Source organism: Peromyscus californicus, unplaced genomic scaffold (genome assembly GCF_007827085.1).
Source record: "Peromyscus californicus insignis strain IS unplaced genomic scaffold, ASM782708v3 Scaffold_10__1_contigs__length_136768540, whole genome shotgun sequence".
In the NCBI taxonomy this organism is placed as follows: Eukaryota; Metazoa; Chordata; class Mammalia; order Rodentia; family Cricetidae; genus Peromyscus; species Peromyscus californicus.
In genome coordinates this window covers 5,234,624-5,245,317 of record NW_026294391.1, presented here as the reverse complement: position 1 = coordinate 5,245,317, position 10,694 = coordinate 5,234,624, and the positions used below count along the sequence as shown (strand labels likewise).

At 39.2% G+C, this 10,694-nt stretch overlaps 1 protein-coding gene across 1 annotated transcript; it reads left to right on the top strand.

Annotated features, from left to right (window-relative positions):
* The first annotated feature begins 351 nt into the window (after positions 1 to 351).
* LOC128114297 (translation machinery-associated protein 7) lies at positions 352 to 686 on the top strand. Its single transcript, XM_052744202.1, has one exon. The coding sequence runs from the start codon at positions 352 to 354 to the stop codon at positions 544 to 546; it is 195 nt and encodes a 64-aa protein (XP_052600162.1). The 3' UTR covers positions 547 to 686.
* The last annotated feature ends 10,008 nt before the right edge of the window (positions 687 to 10,694 follow it).

Below are 10,694 nucleotides of genomic sequence, written 5' to 3'. Positions count from 1 at the left end.
ATATAACAACAACAACAACAACAACAACAACAATAATAATAAATCTCTTAACTAAAAGAAAGGTGAGAGGATGGAGAGATGGCTGAGTGGTGGGTTAAGAGCATTTGCAGCTTATATTACTCAGGGTTTTCCTAAGGAACAGAACTAATAGAATGAACCTATGTATATTAAAAAGGAAAATCTGACAGACCCACAAAGCCCATGAAACTCAGGGGGAGCAATTCTAAATCCAAGGAAGAACTGACCTTGATTCAAATATGCTAACATAAACCTCTACATAAGAGCCAGGACGAGTACGCTCCGTTTCCGGCTTAGGATCAGGGTCTGGTGAAGGGGCTGTCTGTAGGCACCATGTCAGGCTGCGAAGGTGGCAAAAAGAAGCCCCTGAAACAGCCCAAGAAGCAGGCCAAGGAGATGGATGAGGAAGATAAGGCTTTTGAGCAGAAACAAAAAGATGAGCAGAAGAAACTCGAGGAGCTAAAAGCCAAGGCCGCGGGCAAGGGACCCTTGGCCACAGGTGGAATTAAGAAATCTGGCAAAAAGTAAGCTGTTCCTCATATCTGAGATGATGGTGAGCCTCTTCCATTCCTATTTAAACATCTGGATTCCCTGCCATAACATCTTTGCCACCTACAGCTAGAATGAAGTGTTGCCCTGAAGTCTGTTAAATATCTGGATTCCCTACTATAACATCTTTGCCCCCTATAGTTAGAATGAAGTGTTATCCTGGAGCCTGTTGTACATTGTAATAAACTTTTGTAAATAATAATAATAAAAATAAATAATACAGTGGCTCATTGTCTCTAGTGTTCAGCAATTCCTACCTCAGCTGCGAATTTAAAGTAAACCCAGTCCGAAATCCTACCAGAGCTGTTTCATCTTTGTTGTACTCTGAATTCTGTATCACTTTGAATTAATTAAACCAACTCATTAAGAGGCAGGAAAAAAGAGCCAGAACAAGCAGATTAGGGAAACAAAAGCATACTCTTTACCCAGGCCCATACAAAGGCCAGGCATTATATGACACAGAAATCACTGTCCCCAAAAGAACTGCAAGTTATGCCAGTGTTTTTCAATGCTGTGGCAGACATAGTGGTCCTTTTTTTCAGACTCCATTTTTGAGATTGAGACATTCATTATCCCAGCTGCTGAGACGATTGGTGGCTAAAAGATGCAGTTCAGTCTCTAAGAGTTGTCATATGCCAAAAAGGGCCTTTAGGTCATGCTTCTTGTCTAGGTGTAGAGCTCATCTTGTGATGGGCAAGGCTGATGGTAAAAGCTTGGTCCCTGTATCTTGAGACGAGACTATGCTGAAAGGCATTCTAGCTTCAGACCTTCCACAACCCCAGGTGAGTCCTCCACATAGCACACCTCCACATACTTCTCAAATGTCCTGCTTTCAGAACATGTGCACTTCCAAGTTTGACTTCTTCTGATGCAGATCTCAAAGATGACCCCTGATACATGTCCTGCACACCAAACTCTGGCTCAGCCTCAGCCTCTGGGGAACAGGGAGCTTGAGCTCAAACAATCCCTTATGAAACATTAAAGGCTTTGGCAGTTTAGAAAAGAGAAATGCTGTGTGCACAAACAGCTAAAACACAAATGCAGTAACCAATGTTTCCCTTAGAAGATTATGTTAAGAGTGATAAACTGAATGGGACATGGTGATACATGCCTTAGCACCCAGCTCTCAGGAGGCTCATGATTTTGAGGCATGCCTGACTAAACAGTGAGATCTTGTATCAACTAAAAATCAAATAAATGTGGGCACTGAGATGGCTCAGTGGGTAAAGGTGTTTGTCACAAAGCCTGATGTGCTGAATTCAATCCCTCTGGGACTCACAAAGTGGAAGTAGACAACTGACTCCACCCAGATTGTTCTCTGACATCCCCATGTACTATGGAATGTACAAATTGACCCATACACATACATATACATACACACACAAAATAAATAAATGTATTTTTAAAAGTAAAAATAATCAAAAGTGATATACTGTCAAACTTTGGAAGACATCAATATGAAACTTTAGAAAAGAGACTTGGCTATATGTTTCAGTCTGAAGTATAGCTATTTTAAAACTGGAGATCCAGGTAGAAATGCTGAGTTTTCATTTGTGATACATTTTGCATAGATAGGCTATAGGTTTATATTTTTTAATATCTAAGAAGCTCATACACATCAGTAAATAACAATAGGAATACTTTAGCTGTACAAATGTTTAATGATACAGAACCGGCAAAGAATAAGTACAATCTCTGGTAATAAAAATATAATTAAAACAAAGCAATATTTTCTCCATTAAATTATCACACGCTAAAAAGTCCTAAAATTTCTAAACTTGGCGGGGGGGGGGGGGGGGGGGAACAAGCACGTGCTACAAGTAAGGTAAAAGTCAACAGAGGCCGGGCAGTGGTGGCGCACTTTAATCCCAGCACTCGGGAGGCAGAGGCAGGCGGATCTCTGTGAGTTTGAGGCCAGCCTGGGCTACAGAGTGAGTTTCAGGACAGGCTCCAAAGCTGCACAGAGAAACCCTGTCTCGAAAATCCAAAAAAAAAAAACAAAAAAACAAAAAAAAATGTCAACAGAGTCTCTTTGGGAAGTATTTTAACATTCTACATTTAAACTTAAACTACATGAACAATATTCAACTTTTTGTTTGTTTGGTTTTGTTTTTTCAAGACAGGATTTCTCTGTGTAGCTCTGGCTGTCCTGGAGCTCACCCTGTAGTCCAGGCTGGCCTCACACTCAGAGATCCTGCCTGCCTCTGCCTCCTGAGTGTTAGGATTAAAGGCTTTTGTTGTTTGTTTGTTTGTTTTTGTTTGTTTGTTTGAGACAGGGTTTCTCTGTGTAGCTCTGGCTGTCCTGGAACTCTGTAGAGCAGGCTGGCCTCGAACTCCTAGATCCTACCTGCCTCTGCCTCCTTTGTGCTGGGATTAAATTCCAGTGCAATCATGCCCGGTTTTAAGAATGATGTTCTTTATTAAAGCAACTTAATTTTTAGAAGTAATTCCAAATATATGAATAACCTTGTTCTATATATTTTAATCACACCAGTAGTTCAAATTTCAAAAATATGAGAATATATATGTGCTTTCTTTTTAAAAGACAGTGTATTCATTTGACAAATTGTTACACAATCTTTAAAAAGTGATGAGTTCATAAAAATTTGGAAAATGTTCATAATTTACTGTTAAAGTGAAAGATACATACATTCTGTAGTTACTCTCTGTCCTTGAGGAGAAAATTTCTCCTCCAGCTTGTAAACAAGCATGTTCTATATTTGCATTTAAACTCCTTTTTCTCCTATTAAGATACTGGAAAAGAAAGATATTGTCTAGGCAGGAAGGATGGCTCAGTGGGTAAAAATACTTGCCTGCCACCAAGCCTAATGAGCTTAGTTCTAACCCAAGGACCCACATGGTGGGTAGAGAGAACTCCAAAAAGTTATTCTCTAACTTCTATATGTGTGCCATGGTACATACACACAAATGAATTATTTTTTTAAAAGAAAAGATATTGTCTGTATTAGTTTTACTTAGTTTTAAGATGCTCTATATATTAGATGTGATTTATCTATATTAGTTTACCTAGTAGTTGGATGGTTTAATGACAATTTGAGTAGAAAGTAATACATAAGTAGATAAAACTTTGTCCTACTGTGCTGCACTTTCCAAGAATTTAGGGCTTTTATACAGATCATTGCTCTTTTTGCTGTAGAAAATGCAGTAAGACTATTTACTGAACTGCCAAAGAGATTTTGCTTCAATAACACATGACCCATGAAGTCATCAGCAATATAGCCCGAGGATGTTTTGTATTAATATCCATCAGGCTTAGCACTGCACATCAAGCTGTGTGTCATTAACTGGTTGGTCTCATGTTGAGCAGCATGCAGCCAGAAGTGAAGGCAATTGCTTTACAGTGTATGCAGCTGATGTAAAGTAAAATTTACTGTGAGGTCCTCAAAACATAGACATATTCTATTGCATTTCTAGAGAAGCTATTTCTTTCTAGTGCTAAGAATGGCCCCCATGGCCTGGTGCTTGCTAGGAAACCATCCTACCACTAAGCTATACTTACCACTGTGTTTTTGTAGGAGGCTACAAGATTTTATTATGTAGTCCCAGATGGCCTAGTACTCAAATGTAGCCCAGGCTGAACTCAGTTTTATAGTCATTGTCCTGCCTCAGCTTCCCAAATGCTAGGATTATAGGTGTATACCACTATGTTCAACTTGCACAAGTTTTCCCCCTTTCTTTTTATGCTATTGATTATCAAACCCATATTCTTGAGAGGAGAAGCACTCATTGGATAGTTATAATTGTCTTTCAGCAAAAAAGACGCGAGGGAGATTCTGCCATACTGAGGTGGTCAAAGCCCATTGATCTCCTTAGCTGTCCCACTCTTTTATACCTCTGAATAATGTGATTTGATCACAGAGAGAGAGAGAGACAGAGAGACAGAGACAGAGAGAGACAGAGAGAAAAAACTGAAGTAAAAAACAACTAAAAGGTAATGCCATCTATAACATACTTTCCTATTCTCATTGCCTCCAATGACTTGAGTTTGATACATACAAAAGTCTATTCCCATTTAGTGTGGTGGCTCACATCCCGACACTAAAGGCTGAAGTAAAAGAATCTCCTTAGCTGTGACTTCATCCTGGGCTATGCAACTGTATCAAGCCATCAGTGGCTACATAGAAAGGTCTTGTCTCACAAAGTATATTCCCTTACTGGAAGCAGTATGTGAAAAAGCATTCATGTATTATTAAGAAATTTGTTAATTCTCGAACACTTCAAATATTGCTGTGTCAGCATATTTACAATTAAAATAGTATGGTGAGAAATACATCACTTGTCTCTCTGCCATGTAGCTGCAACAAACATGCTTTTTTTAATGTGTAAAGAGTGTGTCAAGTTGACATTATTTAAACCATAAAAATGTGTAAGAAATAGCCATAGAAATACAAAACTAAGAGCTTCATTGCTATTTTGTACTTGAACTTTATTTTATTGCCTTATTTCTTCCCAGTGGGGTATGCTTTTAAAATAACAGGGTGATATGAACCTGGATTTCAAAAGCAAGCAGCATTTATTAGAATAATCCATACAAGTATTTGCCCTAAGAACAGACTCTTCTCCCAAAGTAGCCATTGACTGTCAATAGCTCCTCAACTAGAAGTGGGTCTTCTCAAGTCTCTCCCCATTAATGCTGGGATTTTGACTGGCTTGCTTTGGTGAAAGTCTTGTGCAGATAACAATAGCAGCTGTGAGTTCATGCTTGCAATGGCCATGCCATGCCCAGAGGACAGAATTTCACAGCCCTCCTCCTCCTCTAGCTCTTACATCCTTCCTACCCCACCCCCCATTTTGTGATGTTTCCTGAGCCTGTGTTAAGGTGGTTAATATAGATGTCCTATTTAGAACTAAGTACTATGTAACAGGCTTTTGCTTTTGGGCCACCAGCTAGCTCCCAAATCATGACATGAAGACTTACTATTAGTTTTGAATGCTCGGCCTTAGCTGGGCTCTTATTTCAACCTGTTTCTTTTTATCTACATTTGTGTCGGGGCTTTCTACCCTTCATTCTTTCTGTATATCTTACTTTCCTGCTGTCTCCATGTCTGGCTGGTGGCTGCCTGGCTTCTGGAGCATGTCCCTCTCTTTCTCCCTGTTCTCTTCTTTCTCCTTCTTCCACTTGTTCTTGATTTATCCTTCTACTTATTCTTTCTACCTGACAAACATGCCTGTCCTCTCCTGCCTAGCCATTAGCCATTCAGCTTTTTATTAGATCAATCAGGTACCTTAGGCTGGCAAGGTGAAACAGCAACATATCTTTTCATAATTAAACAAATGCATCATAAACAAATGTAACACGTCCTTACATCATTAAATGAATGCAAGAGAAACAAATGTAACACACCTATAAGTATAAACCACTATACCTAACATCCTTAGTATTCAATAGAGTAGAATAAGCATATAGAGGAACTAGAACACTCATAAATGTCTGGAGAGAAATAAAATAGTACTACCATTTTAGAAAACAGTGAGATAGTTTATTAAAACATTAAACTAAAAAGGATACCAGAATTTCATCTTAAAATATGTCTCTGTAGTGGCTAATTTCTTGTAAACATGACACAAGCTAGAGTTATCTAGGAAGAGAAACTTCAATTGAGAAAATGCCCCCATCAGATTGACCTATGCTCAAAACTCTGTTACATTTTCTTGATTGATCATTGCTGTGGGAAGGCCTAGATCACTGTGAGCAGTGTCAACCCTGGGCTGGTGGTTCTGGGTGCTATAACTATGAAGGCAGAGTAAGCCATGAGGACCAAGCCAGTAAGCAACATTCCTCCATGACCACTACTTCAGTTCCTGCCTCAAGGTTCTGGTCCTGTTTGAGTTTCTGTCCTGACTTCCCTCGGTGATGTAGTGTGACCTGAGAGTTGTAAGCTGAAATCAACACTTTCCTCCCCAGCTTGCTTTTGATCACGCTGTTCATCACAGAAATAGAAAGCAAAACAAGACAGTGTTTTTGACATGAAATATCTTTGATCTGGAGACAATTAAGCAGCAAAAAGAAGAGCTTTCTCTAGCTTCCCTCTTTTCTGCCTATGAACAGAACATGCTTTACTGGTGAATATTCTTTATCAGCTCATACAACATTGAAGGAATCTACAAACAAAATTTATCCCAGGATCCCAAGCTAGACATGGTGATTTAGACCTATAATCTTAGTCCTAGGGGACCAATGACTGGAGGACTACAGAAAGTTTGAGGCAAGCCTGGGATACATAGTGAGTTCCAGGCAAGCCTGTGCTACATAGTGAGACCCTGTTTCAAAATCAAACTATCACCAACAACAACAGCAAAAAATCCAAAACAACCCTGTTCCATTAGGATCTTCCCATGTATTTTCCAACAGTTTTTCACCTTTAGAAACCCCAAATATCTTTCCTTTATCCTATCATTTCTTCACAAGTCTCTCTCTCTCTCTCTCTCTCTCTCTCTCTCTCTCTCTCTCTCTCTCTCTCTCACACACACACACACACACACACACACACACCTTGAATTACTTTGTGTTAAAGTTCTCCCGTGTGATGTGCACTGTACATCTATTATTTTTTTTGTTATTCTGTCTTTTATAGTGGCATTTGTCCCAATTTTAATCTTATGAGAGTTGAGGGGGAATTCTCTTTCCTCCTTAACAAATAGCTACTGTATTAGGTAGCTATTCCACTTGTAGGTAGTCCACCAAGTGAAATGAAAGTATAAACCCATACCAAGACCCTTATACAGATATTCACAGTAGCTCTATTTGTAATAACAGAAACTCAAATTACACAAATGTCCATCAGGAGGCAAATAGGTAAACAAATTATGGGATAGCCACAATTGTCAGTATTTACAAATATCTACTACTAGCAACAAAACAAGTGAACAATTATTAGTATATAACAATTATTTTTTCAAAATAATCATGCCAAAGGAAAAGTCAGACAATAAAACATTCCACTTGATTCTATGTATACAAAATTTTAAGAAACTCAAATTAATCTAGAGCAATAGAAAGATGAGTGTATATTTGCAAGTTAAATGTTCTGGTTGGGAGAAGGGACTAAGAAATAAGAAAGAAGCTCAGCAGGGTGGTGGTGGTGCACGCCTTTAATCCCAGCACTCGGGAGGCAGAGGCAGGTGGATCTCTGTGAGTTCGAGGCCAGCCTGGGCTATAGAGTGAATTCCAGGACAGGCTCCAAAGCTACACAGAGAAACCCTGTCTCGAAAAACCAAAAAAAAAAAAAAAACCAAAAAACCAAAAAAAAAAGAAGCTGAAACAAATTTAAAGAGCTAGTATGTTCCCTTTCTTTCTTTCTTTCTTTCTTTCTCTCTCTCTCTCTCTCTCTCTCTCTCTCTCTCTCTCTCTCTCTTTCTTTCTTTGTTTTATTTTGCTGTGTTATGATACAGACTCCCATTAGGTAACTCAGGCTGGCCTTGAACTCATAATCCTTCAAATCTGCTTTTTATTACAGGTATTACAGGCACACACCACCACATTCAGAACAAATATGCTAAGTTTCTTAAATGTGGTTGCAGTTTCAGCTATACACACACACATACACACACACACACACACACACACACACACATGCTAAAACATATCAAATTATTCTAAAGTGTGAATATGCAGTTTGCTATGTGTCAATTATACTTAAATAAAGCCCCTATTGAAAAATAAGATGGGAAGAATAATATTCAACAGAAGAAAAGTTGTCAAACAATTAAGCTATAAGGGATGGAAGTGTAACTCAGTGGTAAAGCACTTGCCTCACATATATGAGGCCCTGACTTCCATCCTTAGCACTGCAATATATCTATATGATCTCCTAGAAATTTATAGGGGGCACTCACATGGCAAATCACAAGTTATTATACATAATATATGTATGTATATGTATATATGTGATTATTGAATTTTTATGTAAAGGGATATAAAATTTATACAAATTGTTTTGTTTTGTTGGTTTTTTGAGACAGGGTTTCTCTGTGTAACTTTGGTGCCTGTCCTGGATCTCACTCTGTAGACCAGGCTGACCTCAAACTTAGAGATCTTCCTGACTCTGCCTCCCGAGTGCTGGGATTAAAGGCATGCGCCACCACCGCCCAGCCACAAATTGTTTTTTAAAGAATTACTCAGGGAGATATATAAGGACTAGTAATAGTGGTGGAAGGTCTTCTAAAAAAGACAGATGTAGTGGGTAGCCATTCCAGCTTTGATCTGGAAGTTCCAACCCCCATTGAGACTTTGGCAACTGTCACGCCTACAAGGCAGGGCCAAGGGAGGCGCCTGGGGACCCGAGATCTGGATCGGCGGGCGCTCTCTCTGTGGCGGGACCCTGGATAGTGGAGGTGGACCGAGCAGAGCTCCAGAGAACACCACTGGACTGTGATACACCTTCCCCAGACTCCACGACCTACCTATCCCTTAATTTGTAAGTTACGCCATTAAATAAATCTCCTTTTAACTACGTGGAGTGGCCTTAATAATTTCACCAATATCTGGCGCCCAACGTGGGGCAAATTCCAAAGGCCTAGTGCTGTGGGATGGTCTGTATGTCAAATGTGTTGCTGATTGGTCAATAAATAAATCACTGATTGGCCGTGGCCAGGCAGGAAGTATAGGTGGGACAAGGAGGAGAATAGAGCTGGGAAGTGGAAGGCTGAGTCAGAGAGACACTGCCAGCCGCCATGATGAGAAACAGCATGTAAAGATGCCGGTAAGCCATGAGCCATGTGGCAAGGCATAGATTAATGGAAATGGATTAATTTAAGCTATAAGAACAGTTAGCAAGAAGCCTGCCATGGCCATACAGTTTGGAACCAATATAAGTCTCTGTGTTTACTTGGTTGGGTCTGAGTGGCTGTGGGACTGACGGGCAGAGAGTTTGTCCTGACTGTGGGCCAGACAGGAAAACTTTAGCAACAGACAGTCACTATTTGACCAGGTCTCTCTCAAAATATCAACAATACAGTAATCAGAAAATTGGTGAGAGCAAAGTAGATGACTGAGGAAATGAAATATTGGCCTATATGTAATAAAAGTTCTTCTATTTCAAAGAAGGAATATGAAAAATAATCTAGTATGGTGTTGCACACCTGTGATTCCAGTGAAGAGGCTGAGGCAGGATGATGGAGTTCAAGGCCAACCTGTACTATATATCAAGATCCTCTATATATCAAAAGTTTATATCGAAGAAGGAGGAGGAGGCAAACAAAAAGATCTAGAATTTACACTGAGCACTGATCTGACAAATCACATGTTATTATACAATGCAGTACAGGCGGTTGTGAATGAATGTGAAAATATGAAAATACAAACCAACCTGGAAAGTCTCTTAGTAAATTCTTCTTGTGACCAACATACCTAAGCATGCATTAATATATAAATTTAAACTCAACTGTAACATTTTACAGTTCACTTAGGGATTGGGACCAGAGGGGAAAAGAGAGAGAAGAGGGGTGTAAGAGAGATAGAAAGCAAGTAAATAAAGATTAGAAGCCTGGGGGTTTGCCATCTCTGACCTGATGTACCAGGAAGAAGATATCTTAAATGAGTTAGGATTATTGCATTTGCTGGCCTCCTTGAAGCAAGGGAATAATCCTATTGAATGTATCTTCTCCTGGAGGCAGTTTTAGAACTGCTACTTCTGTCTAAATCTTTTTTAGAGACTCTTGGTGAACAAGCTCAAGATGATTTGATGAGCCTGAGCTTTGGATTCTGTTTTAATGACCTTCATGTAAACAGTATGACAGGATTCCATCAAAATATTCTGACATGGCAAACAGCAAGTGTTAGCAGAAATACAAGTTTGAAACAGGCAAGAAAGTGACAAGAAAAACAGAGAATACAAGAGAAGATGATAGGCGGTAGAAAAACCCAAAATATTATTTGAGACTAGAAGAAAACAAAGAAATTGGATTGCTTAGAAAGATAGACACTTGGAATAAATGGAACTCACAATGTTTATTGATGAAACCAGATTCATAAAGATGTTGTTATTAATTGAGTATAGAAAACTGAATAGGAATTACTCAGGTAAAATTTTATATGTAGAAAGGATGAAGTCCAGGAATCAGCAAAAATAAAAGGGTGGCATTATAAAGTATCATGCTTCTATTGC